Below are 24,468 nucleotides of genomic sequence, written 5' to 3' on the forward strand. Positions count from 1 at the left end.
ATTAAGGTACGTGGCTATATGCTTCGTTATTTATTTCAATTATCTAATCTTGTTAATTCAAAGTATTTGTCGTAAAAATGTTTATAAGTGAGAATGGTTGCTCATAAGTGATAGTATTCACAAAAGCAAACCAAACGGGTCAAAGTGATGTACACGCAAACCGGGTAACGGAAGCGTGGTTAATAAGGACGATGAACCCGGATAATGGGTTGTAAATAATATAAACGCGAACAGGGTAACGGGAGCGTGGGTCATAAAATAATAAACCCGGATTATGGGTTATAGTTGAAGAAAATTAGTTTCTTGAAAAAAATTATGAATGAATCAAGTTTAAGTACTTGAACATAAACCGAGTCAAATTAGTGTAAACGCAAACCGGGTAACGGAAGCGTGGAACACGAGATTAATAAACCCGGATAATGGGTTGTAAATAATATAAACGCGAACCGGGTAACGAGAGCGTGGGCCATAAAATAATAAACCCAGATTTTGGGTTATAGTTGAAAAATAATAGTTTCTTGAAAAATAATTATGAATGAATCAAGTTTAAGTACTTGAACATAAACTGAGTCAAATTAGTGTAAACGCACCGGGTAATGGAAGCGTGGAACACGAGATTAATAAGCCCGGGTAATGGGTTGTAAATGTAGAGAAATAAACCTATAAAAAGATTGCGGATGATTTAAGTTATAATGCTTAAATGTCAAAACGGGTTAAATAAACACAAACGCAAGAAATTTGAATGCCAAAACGGGTTAAATAACGGGAGCGTAAAACCTAAGAAATTTGAATCCGGTTAATGGATTATGGTTTAGATATGTTAGACACGATTTTCTAGTGATTAAATTGAGTTTGGATGAGTTTTGGATAGATTTGGATGCAAATTGGGTGAAAAGAAAGCATACCCAGGTGACCCGGCCGGGTTGAAAACTGACACGGCCAGGTAAAGGTTCTGAAAGAAAACATATCCTGGTGACCCGTGCGGGTTGAATTCTGACACGGCCGGGTCAGGAAGAAAAAGAAAGTAAATAAATAAATAAAATAACAAATATATATATACATATATTTGTTCAAATGCTTAGATTTCTAATCGTTTGAATGAAAGTGTATGATAGGTAATTATGCACTTAGACCCCAGATGAAGATCAAGCCATGCCGAAGAGCCGAACACAACCGAACCGAGCAAGCTTCCGCAAAATAAATTGATATCTGAATTTAGTATTAGGGTGTAATGTTCGTTAATTGTAAAGTTTTAATTACCTTTGGTTTTTGGGTCCTATTAAGTGTATGTTTATGCTTAAATACCTTGTTTAACGAGTTAGGGTCTTACACTTAAGTTCTACACAAGACACCTAAGCAAACACCGCAGCGTTCGACATTACTTAGGTACCATCCGTATACACATGATCACTCTCACTCGGACGTAACATAGGTCTGACCCATCGTGGCTGAGGCAAATGACCAAGTGTGGCGCGGTGTGCCCACCTAACGTATACCACATATGAAAGGATCCAAACAAACGTACACGACAGCCTGAGGGCTAGCGATTACTTTTGTTTATAATATTTTAGAGATACGTAATCTCATGTGATCATTTATTTGTTTTGACTCGATTAATACAAGTTTATAAAGTTGGGCGTATTCACATTTTCAAAGGATCAACTTCAATACACTGATCGGTCTTTTCATTTCTTCGCTATCTCGCACCTATAGTACGAGTACAACCTTTTATTAATACCGAATCTTTAATCCGGCTTAAGACCTTTAGTCTCTTTTTATAATCTTTATCTCGATTATATTTTCTTTATGAACCTTTAGTTCAAAACGTCTTTTCTTTATTTAAACCTTTAGTTTAAAACATACTTTCTTTACTTTTACAAGTTAAACCTTTAGTTCTACTTGTTTTACTTTTCTTTAACACTACGTTTCTTCTTCTTTAAGAAACGTATACTTTTCTTTTCTTATTATTTAAGAGTAATAATAACAAAATTAAATAACATTTATAAAAAAGAATCACATTATATTTATACATCTCTTTCTTTATATTTCTTTGTTATGTTTTCTTTTGTTACTTTCGAAGTATCAAGTATATCCTTGACTTAAGGTTTTAAGCATTTTTTAATATTATTATTTTATTTGGGTATTATGCCTACCTTGTTTGGCTTAGATTTTCTTTAGTCACTTGGGCAGAACTTCGACGTCTTCACGCCTTTCGAGAAATCTTGGTTAACAACTCCTTGGCACACAAATCGAGGAGCGTCGTACTTTAATCTTGATTGGCACGCACTTCGAGCCGGTCGTCAGGTCGTCTCTTCGCAACACGTTCTTTGAGATATTGTCGTTGGTACTTTGCACGTATTTCAAGAAAACTTTGGTTGGTGGCACGGAAAACGAGGAGATCGGTGGCACGGTTTACGAGGATTTTCTAGAGAGATGTTTTAGAGTGAAGTGAGAGCTGATGAAAGTGTGTGTTGAGAAGTGAGGGCTTGAGCCTTATTTATAAGCATTGACTCGGTGACCCGTCGCGATGCGCGATGGGTCTTGCAAAGGATCCATCACGTAGCGCGATGGGTTATCGGATCCTTTAATATTATTTTATTCAATCGCGATACGCGATGAGCCTAAGGAAAGGCCGTTGCGTATCGCGACTAGGATTGATGACACAACCTGTAGGCTTGCCACGTGGTGACACGTGGCAGACGCTGTGCCACGTGGCGACGCTGTGCCACGTGGAGGACGGTGTGCCACGTGTCAATACCTGTCAGACCACGTCATCGTGATACGCGATGACTATGGGTCTTTGAGGCGTCGCGCATCGCTCCACCGCCCATTCCTGGGTTTGTAAACATGCCCTTCGCGATACGCGATGGGCTTGTCTTCTGATCCTTTGCATATCGCGAAGGGACAGGAAAAACAGAATTTTCACTTTTGGTCCTTGGAGTTAGAAACTTGGTATTTTTGACCTGATATTTTTACGATGTTACATCCTCCCCACCTTGGAATGAATCTCGTCCGCGAGATTCGCTTATTTAGAACAAGTTGGGATACTTTTACCTCATTTCGGATTCAAGTTCCCAAGTGTATTCAGGGCCTCTTCGTGAGTCCCACTTTACTTTGACTATTTTCATTGTTCGTCTCTTTAATTTCTTTGTTTTAGAATCTTCGATTTGTATTGGTCATTCTACGAATTTTAGATTTTCATTTATTTCAACATCTCTTAGAGGCATAGACAAAGATTCGTTAGCTAGACATTTTTGCATATTAGAGACGTGGAATACATCGTGTATCTCGCTCATTTCTTCAGGTAGCCGCAAACAGTATGCGACTGTACCAATTCGCTCGATTATCTCAAAAGTTCCAACGAAACGTGGACTTAACTTTTCTTTCTTGCCAAAACGAACGACACTTTTCCAAGGCGATACTTTCAACAAGAATCTATCGCCTACGTTGAATTCCAATGGCTTACGACGGACAACGGCGTAACTCTTTTGGCGGTATCGCGCCGTCTTAAGTCGTTCTTGGATTTGCAACACCTTGTCAGTAGTTTCTTGGACTATCTTGGGTCCAGACAATTGATTATCTCCAGTTTCAGACCAGCACATGGGCGTCCTACATTTTCGGCCGTATAACACTTTGAATGGTGCGGCTTGAATGCTCGTGTGATAACTATTGTTATATGAAAATTCCATTTGGGAAAGATGGTCGTCCCAACTTCCACCTAAGTCAATCACACAAGCGCGGAGCATATCTTCAAACGTTTGTATTGTCCTTTCGCTTTGCCCATCCGTTTGAGGATGATAGGAAGTGCTAAGGTTCAACTTGGTTCCCAACGCTTGTTGGAAGCTTTTCCAGAAATGAGACGTAAAACGACTGTCTCAATCAAAGATGATAGATAAAGGCATTCCATGCAAAGAAACAATGTTGTTCACATAAATTCGTGCCAATTTATTCATTGAGTATGCCTCGTTGATAGGTATGAAATGTGCAGACTTGGTTAATCTATCGATGATAACCCAAATTGCATTATGTTATCGAGTCATTTTCGGGAGTTTCATGATGAAGTCCATAGTTATCAACTCCCATTTCCGCACATGAAGTTCGGGTTGCTGAATCAATCCCGAGGGCTTTGATGTTTAGCCTTGACCTTCAAACATGTTAGACATTTTGCAACATGCAAAGGGATGTCCTTTTCATTCCATTCCACCAGTAGTTTGGCTTAAGGTTTTGTTATATTTTGTCACTACCGGGGTGCATCATGTACTTGGACTTGTGAGCTTCGCTCATAATCTTTTCACGCAAGTCCCCAATGATTGGTACCCAAATCCGGTTTCCAAGTCTAAGTATACCATCGTCACCCTTGACCAATGAGTCAATGGTGCCGTAACGTTTTTCATCGGAGATCTTGTTTCCTCGATTGCTTGGATTTGGGCTAAACGAATTTGCTCGATTAGATCAATTTGAAGTTCTAGTCTCAACGCTCGAACTCTTTTGGCTTTTTGTGTTACTTACGACTCAAGGCATCAGCAACAACGTTGGCTTTACCTTCGTGATAGATGATCTCACAGTCGTAATCGTTCAGCGTTTCCATCCACCATCGTTGTCTCATGTTGAGTTTTTTCAGGTCGACGATGTGTTTCAGATTTTGTAATCGGTATACACGAAAAATTTGACTCCATAGAGATAGTGCCTCCATATCTTCAATGCAAAGATTATGGCGCCTAACTCTAGATCGTGAGATGTGTAGTTCTTCCCATGTACCTTGAGTTGACGAGAGGCGTAAGCGATTACTTTCTTTCGTTGCATTAGTACGCATCCCAAACCAGAATGAGACGCGTCACTAAAGACGACAAAGTCCTCGGTACCTTCTGGCAAGGCCAGTATAGGTGCGTGGGTGAGTTTTTTGTTTGAGTATATCGAACGCCTCTTGTTGTTTCGTTCCCCATTCCTACTTGATGTTTTTACGAGTTAACGAAGTTAGAGGAACAACGATTCGGGAGAAATTTTCTATGAACCTACTATAGTAACCGGCCAAACCTAAGAAACTTCGGATCTCGGTTGGCGAATTTGGAATCTCCCACTTTGAGATAGCTTAAATCTTTGCGGGATCCACTTGAATTCCATTCACGTTTATGATGTGACCAAGAAATTGCACTTCGTGAAGCCAGAACTCGCATTTTGAGAACTTGGCGTACAACTTCTCGTTTCTAAGTAATTCAAGCAAGATTCGGAGATGTGAGACATGATCTTCTTTTGACTTAGAATAAATAAGTATGTCGTCGATGAATACGATAACAAATTTATCCAAGTAAGTATGTCTTCGCTATCTCGCACCTATAGTACAAGTACAACTTTTTATTAATACCGGATCTTTAATCCGGCTTAAGACCGTTAGTCTCTTTTTATAATCTTTACCTCGATTATATTTTCTTTATGAACCTTTAGTTCAAAACATCTTTTCTTTATTTAAACCTTTAGTTTAAAACATACTTTCTTTTCTTTTACAAGTTAAACCTTTAGTTCTACTTGTTTTACTTTTCTTAAACACTACGTTTCTTCTTCTTTAAGAAACGTATGCTTTTCTTATTATTTAAGAGTAATAATAACAAACTTAAATAACATTTATAACAAAGAATCATATTATATTTATATATCTCTTTCTTTTACATCTCTTTGTTATGTTTTCTTTTGTTACTTTCGAGGTATCGAGTATATCTTTGACTTAGGGTTTTAAGCCTTTTTTATTATTATTATTTTATTCGGGCATTATGTGTGATATTCGTCAATTTCGGGCCCTATTTGTTTTCGTTTTTGTATTCGTTTATTACGTAAATTGACCCGTTTTGTAAACCGAAAGCCTCAAAATATTCAAAATGGTGGATTTTATGTTACAATATTGTTTTACACTTGTTGGGTCTCATAAGCATCCTTTTCGGTCCTTAAAAACACGTTAAAAGCACTTAAAACGAACATCCGGGGCCAAAACTGCCAATTTTCAAAGTTGAGATCACCCAGCCACCCACCCCATAGCGTGGCGCGATGGGGGGGCCTCATAACCATCGCGTGGCGCGATGAGGACACCAGACAAACCTACATATTATGTTTTCTTGTTGGTTCCTTTATCCAAAATCCGGTTTTTACCCTCTAAACCTCTTGTTTAACCCTCCAAACCTTGTCCTATAAATACAAGACCCTTTCCTACATCCATCCCTGCTCTCATTTCATTTTCAAATTCATTGTTCTTTAAAGTAGTTTTTCATTGTTCTTGATAAGTTTGACTTTCAAAGTCAAACTGACCAAGTCTTGCATTTTAATTTGCTTATTTAGTCTTAATTAATACTTGAAGCTTATGGCACAACATATATATAATATACACCCCTTGTTACCTTTGGTGGTCACTTCCTCGGTCTCGGTCGGTGGAGTGTCAGGCCTCGTAAGGCAAGGCTACATGGAGGACTTTCGTATTCCTTGATATAAACATAATTATATAACTTGTTTATACATATTAATCATGCTTAACTTTTGCACATTTTAGTTTGTATATCATATTTATGAAGTTCCATGGTTATGGGTTTGTAGAGACTAGCCCCGGTTTAACCGTAAATAGCTCTAAACCGCAAACCGAACTTTGTTTACTAGTTTTGTTAAATAATTGTTTAAACATGCTTATTGGTAGATTTAAGTTTCTAAAATCATTTTTATAAGTTCTATAGTTGTGGCTTGTAGAATCTTACCTCGGTCTTAACCCGAAACAAGATCTGAACCGAAATTCAAACGTTTGTTTAAAGACTTTATTGTTAACTTTTTGGTTGTAAAACTTAAGTATATTCATATATAACTTATTATACAAGTTCTTTGATATTTGGACGTGTGGAACCATCCATGAACTTATTGGGAGATGGAAACCGAACTAAACCGATTTTCACTCTCTTAAGACACACAAGTATGTTTTTAGCTATCAAGACTTGTATAAATCTTTAAAAATACTTTATAAACTGATTTTAGTTATTTTCTTAAGTACTTGGAAATTTTGGATCCAACTTGATCTCATAACAAAGTTTGAACCGACAAAACCGAACACTCGCTTAACGGACGTTGCTAGTTCTAAAACAATAGAATTACATACTTGGTTAAGTCTTATTAAATTCTATTGAGTTATCTCGTAACATTAATTATTTTGGAAAGTTGACTTTGGGTTTGACCAGTTATCAAGACCCGAACCAATAACCCGAAACATTCGTTAAAACCCGTTTTAGTATCTATATTATAACGGGACTTGCATTCTTGCATTTTTTTACCCGCCTTATTACTTAGCACATGTTGAGTAAAATTAAGGGCTAGATATTTAACCCGGTTTCGAGCAAACTTATATTTTTAAAGACTATTATTATAATTTCTCGAATATTTACATTTTAAACCTTAAACTTTAAATTGTTTACATTTCTTATCATTTGTTTTATTTAAAGACCTCCTAGACAACCTTTCTAATACAAGACTTCCTTTCATCTAGACCTTGCTTATTAAACCTCATCCTCCTGGTTACTCGTCTTTGTACCGATCAAGTTTATTACTTGAATGTGAGTACTTTTCATACCCTATTTTCCATCTTTCGTTTTGGGGGTGATATTGCATACTTATTCAAACTAAATGTTTTTATACTTGAGTCTTAAACCACAAACTTTATTGTATACCTTACTTAAATAAAAGCTCGATTTGGTGTTATATGCTTACATGCTTAAATGCTAATGTGTTTACCGCTTTTGGTTTGCTGATTCATGAAATTCGAATCTATTTGGTATTCTCTTATAGACGGTGTCTTTAATGTATTCTTATTAACGATCTCATAGAAATCTGAATCTATTTGGTATTCTCTTATAGACGGTATCGTTAATGTATTCTTATTAACGATCTCATAGAAATCCGAATCTATTTGGTATTCTCTTATTGATGGTGTCTTTAATGTTTTCTTATTAACGATCTCATATAGAAATCCAAATCTATTTGGTATTCTCTTATAGACGGTGTCGTTAATGTTTTCTTATTAACGATATCATAAACAATCCGAATCTATTTGGTATTCTCTTATAGACGGTGTCACTAATGTATGCTTATTAGTGATCTCATTTATCCAAATTGTTGCTATTATTTATTGTTTTGTATACAAGTTGTGGAATTTTCTATTATATACTTATTGTTGAAAACTATGAAGTTGCCCACCAACCTTTTTGTTGACAAATTCTATTTTATGCAATGTTACAGGTTTGACTTTTGTTGACTCAAGGACTTGACGAAAAATGTTATCAAGACTATTAGGACATTAGCAAAACGAACAATATATATTTGTTTTCTTGTTATCAATTTGTTTTGTATGAACAAGATGTGTTGTTTATTGATTTATGAAATAAACGAGTTGATTAAATATTGTCACTTTAATAGTGTCTTGTCTTTTGTGCAATCCGTTGCACCCCGGCATGTTCCGCCGCCTTTGGTCGGGGTGTGACAGATTGGTATCAGAGCCATAAGACTATAGGATAGGTGGTTAGACGTAACAACCTAGTATAGTCTATGCTTTAGGGTCCTTATACATGTTTCCTATACGTGTTTACTCTAATCGATTGTTCATTACACTTATTCATTTGTATACTCATTTATCTCATTAAATCGTAAATATACACAAACACTAGAAACATTCTAAGGTATCCTTACCTTACTTTTGTTAAATTTTATATATACACATACACACACTCTGATAATAATCTAAGGTATCCTTACCTTACTGCAAAAACATTAGTTTTTATTATGTTTTATGGATCACGAGCTTAATTTGGATCCCGTTGTTTCAAATATCCTTAAAGAGTTGTCTCAAATGATACAACCACTTTAAGTAGTCGAATGCGAGCGTTCCGGTCGCCATCCTAATTTTCGGTGTTGAAACAATAGAACCAAGGTGGTTCGTGGACTAGTGCTTTGCCCTGCTTGTGGTGCGCATATATGATGTATATATGTGTGAACCCTCGGGTGGGCAAAAGTGAAATTGCACTAATTTTTACGTTATTTTACTAATCTCGTGAAAATAACGTTAAAAGTGACGGACGGTTAATCAGGCATCATGTAGTGGCGTTGATAGCCGAAAGACAAGGGTACATGCACCGATCAGCCGGTGTCCCGATGATTGAGTGCTATGTGCCTTATGTCCAAGGCTTGATGCAAAACTACTATCGAGCCGGGGGTCTCACCGAAAGCAGCCTTTCTATCCTTATAGGGTAGAGGTAAGGCTGTCTACATCTTACCCTCCTTAGACCCTACCATAGCTTTGCTATTGGTGGGATATACTGAGTACGATGATGATGATGATGATGTTATTTGAGTCGAAAACATGAAAAAGACGCGGTGGTACGTGCGCATGTTTAGACTCCAACAATGTATTTTTGTAAAAAGGTTTTTAGTGTCGGAATATCAAGTCACGGTGGTTAATGCACGATTTTTCCGCCTTTAAATCTTTAGACATTATTTACAAATTTCAAAGATTTAAACAATTTTTCCTTTTTACTTTGTCATATGAATTCTCATCACAAAATTCTCATTTATATAATTCTATTTGACCATTATGATCCATACTAATATGTTTTGATTTCACATGATAAAATTATTATACAAATTTTCTCATTTTAATTTCACATTGCGATTTTGTTACAAAAATTCATTTATTACGATCTCTTCAATGTAAGTTAAAAAAATAACAATAATAATGATAATATATTTACATTTTAAACTATTTAAAGTGATTTTTAATATGCCATCTTTGGTTATTAAGACTATTTATAAACCCAATTTTTATTATATGAATTTCATCATATTAAAAAGGTTTTAAGATAAATTTCACCTTAAATTTTCAAGTAAATTCCCATTATATAGATTTTATATTATCTTTAAAGTTTTCATACAAGATTTCATAAAACTTTTATCTTTATAACGACCCGTTCATTTTGAAACTATCATTGCACAATATCGATTATTTAAATTCTCACGACGTTTTAATTTCAATATATTATATGATACACATGGTAGAATTTTCATTATCCAAATTTATTCTCGTAACAACTTTTATTATGTAATCCTTGGTTCATTATAAATTTTCACAAAAAAAATTTGCATCATACGATTTTCCTTGTTTTAAATTTCTTATGATAGTCTTGCCATGATTTTTTCAAGAAATTCACAAATTTATTGGTTGTAAATGTCTTAAAATCCTTATGCAAAACCTCATAGAAATTTTTTTAAATAAAAATCGTTTATTTTTTATTTCACAATTACGGTCATTTTAACTTGCCATGATATTTTTGTTATACGATATTAAATGACGAACTTGGTAAAACTTTTCATTACGCAGATTTGTATTCCCAAAACGACATTCATCATTCATATGGATACCTCATAGCAAATTTTGACATTCAATTCACTTATTATAATTTCGCCATAAGCAAAATTTTATTTTGATCCTTATAAAATTTATTTTGCTTCCTCATGACAATCTACTTTTATTTTTACAATAAACTTTAAATTAAGCAAACCTTATTTTCTTAGTTTACCATGATATTTTCCACTACTTAAATTTTAAGCATTTCGAGAACAAATTGCGTTACGTGGGTTGGGTTGTTTCAAATTTTCTTGAAAATTATCTTACAACTTAAGCTGACCCGAATTATCGTAACATCTCTCATTTTAGTGGAAAATTTTTAGCAAAAGAATTATTGTTGTGGTTCACAAGCTTGAATCTCCATGTTGTATTTATAGAATATATGTTAACTTGTAATCTTATTATAATAAACTTCATGAATGTTTCAATCACTATTTATAAATTATGATATTTTCAATTTAATACTTATTATCAGTCAAAATTTCCCTAAACACAACCACAAGTTTCCAAACACCCGTATTACATCTCAAACTACCACCTTAAATCAAACCATCATTTCACTTTAAAAGTTTCCCACACACTCAAATATTTCCTCAACTAGGTTAGTACCCGTGTTACACACGGGTTGATATTAGATATATAACACAATGTATATACACTAACATACAATATAATAATATATAATGATATATAAACATTCAAAATATAATAACATATAACGCTATATAAGTGTTCAAAAACATCCACAAAAAGAAGTACATCAAACCATTGTCTACATAATCACCTAATAGAAACAAACGATTCATTGTCTTATCAACCACATTAAACAATTATATATTAACATTACTTGAACAGGATGACCTTGAAAAATTCCGTCCAAAACAAAACCATGCAACTTAACCACCTGAAAAATATAAACAAACCATGGAACGTTATTAAGTATTAAACCAAAAAGTTAATGTATATTATAATGAATGGATGATATCTACAATATGTAGCTACTATGTTGAGGTAAAAAGAAAATAATATAATTTTATAACCTAAGTTTATAACCAGAAACAAAAATACATTGAAAATATAATATTAGAGACAGACATATTAAAAGTAATCAATAATACCAAATAATTAAAATTCTAATACCTTTAATAAAATCTTCATGCTAACACAAACTAAATATAAACATAAAAGGTATACTCTAAAAGAATACATAAACATGTGGATTTTAAGTTTACCAAAAACGAACTTACATCACCACCCACCAAAAACCGCAAACTGTCATAACAACCTGACAAAACAAAAACAAACTGTTATAGGTGTATATTGTACTTTTTTAGAAGCCTATGTATATGAAATAAACTAATAACATAAAGGAAAAAACAAAGTCAACAATAAAGTCAAAATTTATATTTATCAAAAATCTAACTACATATGTGATCTGATTTACCTTAAACATCTGAATCAGAACCAAAATAGCTTTGAAGATCATCAAAATCGGATTCATAATTTTGACAATCTAAAAACCATTTAACCTTCTCAGCCACCTCATTCTCCAAATCCAAATGTGCTCTTGCTTTAAAAACGTTAGAAAGCTTCAAGAAATCTAAATCTCTTAAAAGATTAATGTCATTGGATTGCAATAAGGACTTCGGATTAACAGTCTTTTGTTGCCCATTCACATATTTGATAACAACATTATTTTGCATAGGATAATAAAACCACTACCTAACATTGACAAAAGGAAGTAGTTCTTGTTCATGTTGTAAAATCTCTTCATTTAGAACATTCAATAGTTCTCTCTCTTCGTCGTTAATAACTTGTTTGCGGTTTCAGTATCCTATTATTTGGTACTTAAACGGAATGCTAAACGACAGAACCGATTCAATAGAGGGCTTATGGATTGTAGACAGATCGCTAAGAATAAACTGATAATTATTGGTTTCGGATGAAAATTTCCAAGAAACAATTGTTGTCATTGTTGAAGATGATGGAAGAGATGATGGAAGAGATGAAGATTTCTAACAAAATGATTATTGTATAAGTTATGATTATTGTGATTATATTCCAAAGAGTCTTTTTTTAGTTAATAATAAAAATGACGGTTTATTGATTCCATAAAACTCATGATTATCCCTATATTCAAGAAACTATTGATGAACATTTAACCTATTCTCCTATTTTTTTTAATGTAGTAAATTGATAAGACTTATTCTGCTAAGTAAAGTACGAAATCCAATATTAGTACCAGAAACAACCTTAGCTTCAATGACACGTTTACCCAAACTAACAACTTGTAGTCGAGTTCCATTGCACAACCCTTTTTTCTGATTTATATTCCGTAGTAACATAATAGGAACTCCAACCTTAAGTAACAAACGATGGTTTGGCATTCCGGACATCTTTATTCCATTAAGAAAATCAGGAGAGTACAACGTGGGATCAAAATCCTCAGATACACTTTCAACCTTGTCGATGCTATCTGAACTTAAGTACTCCATTTCTTGACCAGGAAATACGCTAAAATACGATCATTAATCTCTTGAACCACATCATTTAAGGGAGCAAGCAAAGCCCGTTCTTGAAGGTAAGTAAGATCATTAAACCTATCTAACATAGAAGGATAAACAAAGTCTATCAAATCAGACACAGGATCAAGGGAATCTTTTATTAGAAGATCCTCTGGAATTTTTATAGTTGCTTCACCATCATTAGGACCACCAAGATTACCTTGACCGATATCCAACAACCAATCATCAAATTGTTTAATCTCTAAAGTATATGACATTTGAGAACCAACGGTCAACCTCATGTTCTTAGTCAGTTCAAAACCTTACAATTTGACCATATATAAGAAGAACTAATTGTGGCGTTCACACAATCGTTTCTTGTTCCATTCTGTACAATAGGTAAAATCTGTCTGAAATCACCACCAAGAACAACTACCTTACCTCCAAACAATGATCCAGAAGTGTTGCCCAAATCAACGTTTATAACATCTTTTAGGGTTCTGTCCAATGCTTCGAATGCATGTTTATGAATCATGGGAGCTTCATCCCAAATTATTAATGATGTTTTCTTCAATAACTCATAAACATCTGTATTACCCTTAACCTGAAAATATTGAATATGTCAACATTATATTCATTAAAATAATTTAAAAACATACATTTAAATGTGAAATAATCTAGACTTAATGAAATTTATAATAGTTACCTGACATTGGGAGTCCTCGGTAAGATTGATTGGAATAAGGAATCTAGAATGAGCCGTTCTACCGCCTTCTAATAACAAAGATGCTATTCCACTTGAAGCAGCATTAAGAAAAATTTCTCCCTTTGACCAAATTGAGGCAGATAAGGTTTTCCATAAGTATGTTTTGCCGGTACCGCCGTAACCATACACGAAAAAAACACCACCTTTTTTACGTTTCACGGAGTTGAATATTTCGTTGTAAACGCTTTTTTGTTTATCAGTTAGAGATGTGTACAAAAGCTTAAAATCATTTGACAAAGAATCCTTATCATAAGATAATTCTTCCATCATAAGAGGATTCATTGACGTAGAAACAGATTCCTGATCAGGAAAAGGCATGTGTGAAAACCTACGTAGAGATGAATTGTTGGATACCAAGAAATCCTCAATCTAAAGTAATGCCAAGTTCTTCAATTGCTCGTCACTAAGAGACAAACCTGAAAAAAAATCTACCATAAACTAAACTACAAAAAGACAAGTTCACACATATAACAAAACTAACCTGGATTCTTGTGTTTCTTTTGTTGATGATAAAGAATCCCGTCGACTACAAATTGCCATGTATTATCCCAAATGTAATCAGGTCTTGATAAGGACGATGTTATAAGCATTGTTGCAAACAAATTTCTTAAATAATATCCGTTTGCGGTATGGCTTGCTTCCTCAATTGCTTCTATGTACTCCTTATCATCGTCTAAAAGCCCTCTTCTATAACATGCATCTCTAAAAGAATCACAAACAAAACCATATATTGTTCGAATATCTTCAAAACATTTTGGTCCTTTAACCTTGTTTAAAAGTATTATTAAGTAGTATGCCTCGTCAAATGATGCGGGAACGACATGAATTCTACCAATAGCAAACCCACTTTGCCTTTCTACCATTTTGGTGGTGATGTCATTTTCCATACAAACTGTGTTGGAAACTCAGCATATGATAGCCTCCTTGCATGCTCGTAGTTTCTATTTGCTTCCATCCAACTAGTAAACATTGAAACTGAATTGGAAGTCTTGGTAAGAACATCTTCTATATCTTCCTCAGGGCTATAAATTACTTGTTGTTGACCAGGTAAATGAAAAGGAAGTCTCGTAACAGCCGGGACTCTGTAATGAACATCAAAAGCAAATATTCTCCAAGCAGCCTCACATGCTGAAAGATATCTACAATCGTAAAAAGCTTTAATCTCATCTACTTGGGGAGCTTCTGGAATAAAATGGGATCTTCGTAAAGTTGATCATTATGAGTGTTACGATGAATTTGATTGGGAAGTCCAATGGAAAAAAGAAGGGGATTCATTAGCTCGTTATTTAGTATGAATCAGTGAAATGACAGAATCCATCAAAATTATTCAACAGGCCCTAGAAGGAATTCCGGGAGGGCCCTATGAAAAATTAGAAATCCGCCGTTTGGATACAAGAGTAAGCCTAAATGGTAGAATTCTTTTTTTAGGACTGTTTTATAAATTCCGTTCCGGTTGCATCTCTTAAAATAAGTTCAGCATCAATTTTTATTTCACTTATCTCATATATTCCAGTCAAAGATTCATAGAATCGAAATTCCATAATTGCTAGATGTATAGGATTTTATTTGATATTTGATGGATAATGAGCCAACCAAAATGGTATTTTTTTAGAATTCGATATGGATGAATATAAATAACTGACAAATTCAAAATACTAGACTTGTTGAAGAGATGAAATATAACCAAGGTATATCTTTTTGATTAGAGGTTGAATCGATCATCAGAAGAAGAATTAGGCAAAAAATTAGGATACATTCTGGGAAAATCAAACTTCCATCGAAGAAAAGCAAATGAAAGGCTTTCATAAAAATTCTCGTAGAATCGAGAATGAAGTTTTCATTCTGTACATGCCAGATCATGAATTAGTAACTGCATCCAATTTCTAAAAAAATCCCAATTGTTTCCATTTTTGGAATGGAATATTTATGGAATCTCCATGAATAGGATCAACCCCTTATTCTATGGTATTTACATGAGGTTCTTCTTTCTTATTCTTAATAAAGTCCCCGAGAGGGTTTAGTTGATCCATGATTTAGGTTTCATCTTTCGTTTCCTTTTCATTTGTTTCGAGAAATATATCGATAAATTCCGATTCTTTCTTTTTTTCTTGATTCTTTTCCGATCGAGATGTATAGATCCTGTTCATGGATTAACGAAAATTTCTTCATTGTCGGCAGTGTTATTTTGGACAAGGAAAATTGTAGCTCGATCTAGACCCTTATTAATATATTTAAACAAATACTTGATTGATCCTTCTTGATTGCACCACTCGAAATTTATATGGGCTTGATACTTTCGTAAAAGAATTTTGTTGTAAGGCACAACACTTCTATTATCTAGATTTATACCTTTCTTAACGACGTAACGTCCATTGTCTCTTCTTTTATAAAGCGGAAAACCGTTGGAATCTATACTTGTCTCATTTTGAAATCGTTTTGGGAAATTTTTTGAACATTCTCTATCAATCATGCAGCTACAACTGGGATTAGCCTCACCACAAGGACCATGAAGCATATGATCTGACACAAGCTGGTATAGGTCTGGTTCAGTGACCTTGTCAGGAATTTCACTTGAAATAAATTTATCTATATGGGACGGATTGTGAATTTTATTCTCTGGAGCAATGAATAGGCAAATATGGGCATGAGGCAGACCACGTTTCTGAAACTCAATTGTGTAAACGGCTGCATTTAGAATCAAACAGATAAATAGCAAAAATTAAATAAAATAAATATCTTTAACAAACAGTAAACAAAATATAAAAAAAAATATTAAATAGGGAACTGAACCTGCTTTAATTTTTCCAAACAAAGCCTTATCCTTCAACAACTTAATCATGGAATCAAGCTTCATTTTGAAAATCCAGCATAGTATATCTGGCCTGTCTTCAGAATTTAAATTGGTATCCTTTAAAAAACGTTTTACTTCTGGCCAACCGGGATTGCACGTAATAGTTAAGAAAAAATCTGGATAACCGTACCATCAACAAAGACACATAGCGTCCAAGTAATTTTGCATCATATATCTACTTCCACTAGTAAAAGATGACGGAAGAATTACACGCTGCCCAGATATTGAAACATCTGAATTTCCTACCGTCTTAAGGTTTCGAAGGCTTTCATAGGTGTCAGACCTAAGTTCACTCTGTTTTCCACGTATAAAATGCAACCTTTGACTCTCAACCATGGTATATTTGTCAACCAAAAGCTGCTGAAAAAGCCTTCATCCATTTAAGGGTAGTGAGAATTGGTTCAGCCTATCTTGTAACCTATATGCAAAGAACTCTCGCATCGTGCACTTCTTACGGGCAGCCGTAGACGAAGGATCGACATTCCTATGAGGAATGTCTACTTTATAACCATCCTCACCAAAAGGAAAAAGCAAAGGAAATTGTAGAGGAATATAAGAAGGATGAAGTTCACTAATTCGTCGAAGACCACCAGACCTGGAGTTAACTATTATATCTCTCTTGTTCATTGCATCACCAATATCTCCAACAATAAGAGCGGCAACCTTAGAGGCAGTTGGTAAGTTATAAGTCCTACCATTGTATTTCCTTGTTCTAACAATGCGGAGCTTCAAATCAATCTGAGGATTTTCTTTAAAAGTATCACGTACCATACGATATGCCTGAACCAATGGATTTTGTGAGTCTAACATTTCCTTGAGATAATTAATAACATAATTTTCGTAATTGTTGGCATCTGAAGATGATTCACTGTAAAACAAACAAATAAACTTTAACATTAATATAAATGAAATATATGATAAAACAGTAATTGTTTCAAAAATGAAAAACAAATAATGTTTAAAAGTAAGCCTTACCCAAATACTCGTTGTCGGTTTGATATTTCGTTCTCCGTATCATAAATGTATAGTTGAGCAAACTGAGGTTTGTTATTATTTAATGGAAGAAGACTTCCGATAGAATGGTAGTTTTCTCCGCCAAGTCTAAACGTGTAGGGAGCGTTTCCTCTATTAATGGAATTGTCAATTTTTCCACCCATTGATGTAAAGGAGAACATAGAATTGAATCGTCTAATATTTTTCAAAAAATACTTGCTTATATGATCTTCGCCACGAAATAACTTTACATAACTTTCATGAGGTTGCTTTAAATCAGGAAGTTTAACATTTCCATTGCGACAACATAAAGAGAACGTTGTACTGGCACTGCTTTTTGTTCCTCTTCTAGATTCAACTTCCCACAAGCCTCACATTTAAAACTTTGATCACCATGATCAACGTAATCTATACAATAAATGAGACATATAAGTTTAAGAACAATATTTGTAATATTGGATGTAAAATTATATAATGTATTAAATAATAACCTATTGATATGCCTTTAAAAATATCAACAACAAACTCAAAATCGTTTAACTGCTGCATAGGTATAGGAGTAGTATTGGTTGTTTTCCTTGGTCTTCCAACACTCCTTTTTGATGACGTAGTTCCAGAGTTTATGTAGTTAGAAACAGAACCGCTCAAATTTGATGTTGTATTAGGGATGATGTTAGAGGAAATAACACAACCTGTTATAAACAATATTTTATAACTAATAAAACAACAAATAGATTAATATTACAAATATATGACTAAAAGGAGAAAGGTTTTACTTGAAGAAGACGACATTGTTTGAGAAGCTTGGTTTAAGGAGTGATTTAATTTATCACGTTTAGCATCTACAATTTGCTTTTTTTGTTTCCGATTTGAAGAATAAAAACCATCAAGCTGCGTAGAAGTATCATCTGGAAATATATTTATAATGTAAATATAATGAAAAATGAATAATGAAAATAACAGTAGCCAGAGAATTAGAATACTTATGAATGACAAAAAGAGAAACGAACGTTGGTAGTTTGGGGAATTATTGTTTACGCTTGGTAGAGTTGACGGAGGTAAGTTTTCCGTCCTTTTGTGAATTGTAGTAATACAACTCCTTTGAACTTCATACTGTGTACGGGTTCTAATGTTTGAATCTGCGTTTATAATTTTTAAATAAGTCCAATAAAGTATTAACAATAAATTTACAAATATATTATAAATATAATAAATATAAAACTTACTTGAACCGTTTTTTGATGAATAGTTATTTGATGTGTAATTTTGAGATATGATAACTGGTGTATTGCTTAAAAGGTTACCTAAATGGCCGATTTGAGGTTGACCTTTATTTCAACAAACATAGGATACGAAAATAGGTTAATTCAAAGTAAATGAAAACATTAATATTACAAAACAACCAAATTAAAGATTGTTAAAATTAATATTAAAATGTTGACGCATCGAGATTTTACCGTATTGATTGGAATGATATACTGGATATGAGTATCCGTTAAAAAAACACGTGGTAGGTGGATTCGAATGAACATTTTGAACATTATTTGACTAGGTTGAGTTGGAAACATCAGACAATGGGTTTTTTGGAATATTACCTACATAAAACATAAAGAATACAGTTTAATTGAAGAAATAATCGAATGAGTTGAAACAAATATGAACAAAGACTGAAATACCATTTGGATCGTTGTTTTTGCTCTTTGAAGTGGAGAGAACAGTTTTACGTTTCCTAGAAGATGAAGACATGATTATACCAATAATGGAAAAAAATGGTGGAAGATATCTTGACAAATCATATAAAATGGCTAATAGAGGAAAAAATTATGAAACAGTATTTAAGGATGTGTAATATTAAAAGTAAATTAAAATGCCATTAATGTAACAAAATGGAAAGAATCTTAAATTAAGGAATATGATATAAATTTCCTAATGAATATCTTTAGAAAATCGTAATTAAGCTTAATGTAAGTCAATCGTTTAATATTAATATATTTTGACCAGATTTAAAAAAAAGTATGAATAACATAAATTTTACATTTACATAAGTTATGGTTTTACAAAGATTTTGTTTATCGTAATTATGGTTATGTTGACAAATATTTGTTATAAACATGATTAAATGAAATAAAAAACAATACATAAACACATTATTTCTAAGGCAAACAAAATAAATAAAGATAATGGTTCTTACATTAAAGTTTTAATAAAGTAGAAATTAATAAAAATAAATACGAAAACAAAACATCACAACTAAATAACTTTAAGAACATCCAAAGCAACATCATTCTTATAGTAACGAATAACTAAAGTCTTGCCAAAACATAATTGATTGTTGATCACGTAATCCTTCCATCCAATTAACGTAAAGCGACCCTTCTCGTTTTTTCCTCCGTTTTTAACTTTAAAGATGGTTTCATTGCCTAAAAAACTCCTGAACTTAATTAAGCGTGTACTTTTCAGATTCGCTAGTCTACCAACTTCAGCAGGTAGTCGCTAAAATATTAAAAACAAAATAAATTAGAAATTTAATATGGTTAAATTAAATTTAAATGAACAAACTTATAACAAAATATATTACAAACATATAAAATTTATTACCATACGATATTCAATCTTCTTATGGAACTCTAAATAACAATTAGAGTTTTCAGCCGTATTATTATCACCATGATGTATAACGGGATTGTGAGAATAACCAACTACTGATTCACAATATGGAGACTCCACGGTATGTTCACCATGTGTATTGAAATTTGATAATCGATGAAAAATTATTGGTGGTAAATGTGAAAACAATAAAGGAATACCGTTCTTGTCATACACTATAAAATCAGCAGTAGACGTGTTGCCATACTTTAACCAAAGAACGTCACCATCTCTTAAAGCCAAATCTTGAACCAACTGTTTCCAACCGTCACCAAATAAATAGTGTTTTTTATAAAATTTAAAATTTATCTCCCATGAATGGTTATGATCAAATATGAACTTAATTACTCCGATTTGAAGCGCGTCTTGAAACTAGGATTCAATATTCTTCTTTGAAACAACTAGTTAGGAAAATAGGAAAACATACTATATGTTAAGACCATTATAATATACATGTTTCTAATACTAACTATTAATTAAAAAAAAGAAAGTGAATTTTACCAATTTAGCATTCATTCTATTATGATCGTATAAAACAAATGCCTGTCGATGCAAAGTAGAAATTGCTTTCTTGGAAGGAGTTCTAACTAACCATTTAGTTTCATCTTCAATTAAAATAAAAATAACCCTCTCATAAGGACGAATCTTCAAAGAACACATTAGATCAATAACTCCATCACCCAAACAAACTGTTTTTTCATGCTTTTTTAACTCCACTATCGATGATCCTTTGTAATGAACAATTTCAACTGTTTTAGGCAACATGTTAAACGTTAAAGAATTTTGCAAGATAAATTCTTTTGGAATTTCCTAATAACAAAATTCAGATTTACAAAATTAGATATTGAAAGTTTAGACAAAAATATTATCATAGAATTTTAAGAATACCTGAATATGAAATTTCGGATCTTCGACAAGCATAAGAAAAGAAGTTGTCATTACAAAAATAATCTTTCTACATGAAACAAAATAATATAAATTTATAATATTAGTTATTAACATATTAATCTAAGAAATACAACTTATATAAAATAGTTAAAAGTAAATTAAACATTATAAGTAGTAAATTATTAGAAATTAAGGAACAGATACATATTTCAATGACGGCAAGGAGAATGATAAAGAAGATGTTAAACCTAAAATATGATTAGGGATTTTTAACACTTTTTAAAATAATATTCTAACTTAGGTAACACCCAAACAATTTTGTTAGAATGCAATTAACATATTAACATAAATGGAATATAAGAGTGGTGGTTATTGAATTTGAAAACTACATTCTAGAAGAATCATAACAAATTAAGAATTAAAACACATTTATTTGTTAGTTATAATCAAATATGGTAAACATAAAATATGAATATAAAACATCTAGTAAATAGGTAAATTTAATATAGAATGAATATATACTACTAAACATGAGATACTAAAACATTTATGGTACGTATTCAACCACATCAACATGTATGACGAATCTAAACATATGATAAACATATATTTTATAAAATATGTTAAGTTTATACCAAAACATAATAATTAACAAAAGATATTAAACAGAAAAAAGTTAAAGTGTCAATTGTAGCATAACTTAAACAACCAAAACATAATATTCAATAACCCAAACATGGATACCACAAAAGCTTGTTTAAAACCTATTCAAATACTTGTGACAAGATCAGAGAATGAGTTGGACGGTTGTACTCGAGTAGACATTTCTTCCCGAAATCGAGCGAATTAAGACGAACAAGTTCTGGCCAGTCATGAACTCTAAACTTGTAATTACCATAATTGTATTCAATGTGGATTATAGTCATCACATCCTCACCATTTGGATTTATCAACACCAACCTAGTCTCCTTATCTAATCCATTGTCACGTGCAAATTGAACAGGTAAACGCTGTAAAATATATACACAAAATTATTTAGTCTTTATAATAATACATACTTGAATACAAAAAAAGTAAGTATACCATAACCAATTTATGACATGGAAAAAAACTTACCAAATGATCCCTGATAACAACTTCAAGAAAATTGTCACTGACATCCTCATCTCGAATCCAAACACGCTCACCTTCTATATCAATAACACCAAAGCTATCATCATCTAATAATAAAAACATATAAAAAAGTTAAGAAATAATTATATTTTGATACACAAATTATGTGAAGATTGAAAAATTAACCTTAAACAGTAATTGTATCAACATTGTCTGAACCACCAGCAATATTAATTCGTTGAACAAACTGTGTCCGTTCAACACCACGACTATCAAACACATATAACCTGAGAGTATTGGGATCAACCAGTAAAAACACAAGATAATCATTAACTTGTAAGTTAACATGTCTTGCTAAACTGGGCCATTCACCAACAAATGCATATCCAGGAATACTGCTTTTGACACTTTTAAACACAAGAGTCCATCTACTTGCATCAGTTGCAGAAACATCCCAGTTGGCAGATGACCTTCCACGATTCAGATATGAAAGATAAAGTACAAGCTGATCGTCTCTTAATTGCTGACATACAAATTTATAAAGCATTGTTAACAATACTGTAAAAGACAAATTTTAAGAAATAAACATATAAATATATAAAAATTTAAAACTGATATATAAGTAAGAAAAAATTTGTAACAACTTATTCATTGATGGATAAGAGACATAGACATCAAAAACCTTATGCTTCCAATCCGGATGTTCTGGAACATATAATAATCTCCACTCGTGTGGCTGAGTGGGAAAGAAAAGCAAAACATCACCAAATCCGAAACCGTTGTCATTTACAAATGGGAGCCATCTATTGCCAAATACATACTTATCAAAGCTTAGATCAATATCAACACTCCACTGTTGATTTAGATGTGTAATCTTAACGGTCTCATGGACAGACTCATTAGGGAAAAGAAGCTTAAAATACTCTTTGGGAATTTTCTATAAAATACAATTGAAACTAAATTAGCATAGATTAACCTAAAAATTTGAAGTACATTATAACAACTACAACTATTAACTGGTAGATACTGACCATATGTTCAACGAAGGGTTGATTAAACACGGCTAATGCAGGATAATTCATCTGATTAGTCAATATTATTGGTAATTAGCTATACAATAATAAAAACAAATATATGAAATTCAAGTAAATGATGAACAAATATGTGTACTAATCAAGAAAAATCTATTAACATAGATTGTTTGGGAATAAAATCAAACAATAATTAGGGTTGAAGTAACCAACTTACCTTCAAAACACGGAAGAAAATCGAGATTTTTTTTGATATTGATCGGATAGTTGAAATAGAGTAAAAAGAATATAAAATTGGTTATAAATAATACCAAAAGTCGGTTTGACCCGGGTCATCAAATGGTAAACGGGTTTCTTGAAAATATAAAGATTATATTTTAATCCTGGAATATAATATTATAACCTAGATATCATATCTATGCTATTTATATTGATCTTATCTTAAACTTTAATATTTGTAGAAGTTAATTAATTTTTTTAAGTCAATATTGAATACATTTTTTTATAGTCAATATTGAATTATGTAATCCCAAATTTAAATAATTAAATTTTTAAAAACGTAAAATAATAAAATTAAAACTAAAATATATGAGTTGCAATAAACAAAAAAACCAAAATAAGGTAAAGGATAATTACAAGAAATTAAAAACCACAATCATAAATAAGAAATGTATGTAAATAAATCAAAACCGAACCATAAAGTATTCAAAAACACCACCAAAATGAAGTCTTAAAATATAAATAACACCGAACACACTCAGGTGATTTATTATTAATTACTAAAATGTAAATTAAATAAAACCTAGCAATGAAGTCTTCAAGTCACTTCTCGACCTTCGGAGGAAGAAATTTAACACCATCCTTGCTTGATCCAACAACGCTAACCAACTCAGAATCATCTTGAACATCGCTTATCTTCGACTTAGTAGAAGAAAATCCCGATGGTTGATCACCCTCAAAAACATCCACTAGCTTACGCTTCAGTTTGTCATCTGAATCACTACTTAACAACTTGATCTCATTCACTTCATCATCAACCAAACGATAAGAAACTGGAGTCTTGTTATCCCCATCCTTAGAAATCTGTCAAAAAAAAGGTGTAAAAAATATAAAAACAAACCAAAAAAACAAAAGAATGTAAAGTATATAGAAGTGTAAAAAACCTTTAAAGAAGCAGAACTTGTAGATTGAAGATCAGTTAAAGAATTTCCAAAAGTTAGAGATCCAGAATCAGAAGGCTACAAATATAATACAAAGAATTA

At 32.5% G+C, this 24,468-nt stretch overlaps 2 protein-coding genes across 2 annotated transcripts; both read right to left on the reverse strand.

Annotated features, from left to right (window-relative positions):
- Positions 1 to 11,186: 11,186 nt before the first annotated feature.
- On the reverse strand, positions 11,187 to 13,220 carry LOC143579127 (uncharacterized). The gene is made up of 5 exons (XM_077062517.1): positions 13,024 to 13,220; positions 12,657 to 12,928; positions 11,647 to 11,699; positions 11,262 to 11,318; positions 11,187 to 11,198 (listed from the first exon to the last, which is right to left on the reverse strand). Exons 1-5 carry the CDS (start codon positions 13,218 to 13,220, stop codon positions 11,187 to 11,189), a joined length of 591 nt encoding a protein of 196 aa, XP_076918632.1.
- An 8-nt stretch (positions 13,221 to 13,228) lies between these two features.
- Positions 13,229 to 13,966, reverse strand: LOC143579128 (uncharacterized). Its single transcript, XM_077062518.1, has 2 exons — positions 13,625 to 13,966; positions 13,229 to 13,522 (listed from the first exon to the last, which is right to left on the reverse strand). The coding sequence occupies exons 1-2, from the start codon at positions 13,964 to 13,966 to the stop codon at positions 13,229 to 13,231; spliced, it is 636 nt and encodes a 211-aa protein (XP_076918633.1).
- Between the last annotated feature and the right edge of the window lie 10,502 nt (positions 13,967 to 24,468).

The sequence above is a fragment of the Bidens hawaiensis genome, unplaced genomic scaffold (genome assembly GCF_021521415.1).
Source record: "Bidens hawaiensis isolate Kalapana, Puna unplaced genomic scaffold, B.hawaiensis_p1.1 tig00029607_1, whole genome shotgun sequence".
NCBI classification, from domain to species: domain Eukaryota; kingdom Viridiplantae; phylum Streptophyta; class Magnoliopsida; order Asterales; family Asteraceae; genus Bidens; species Bidens hawaiensis.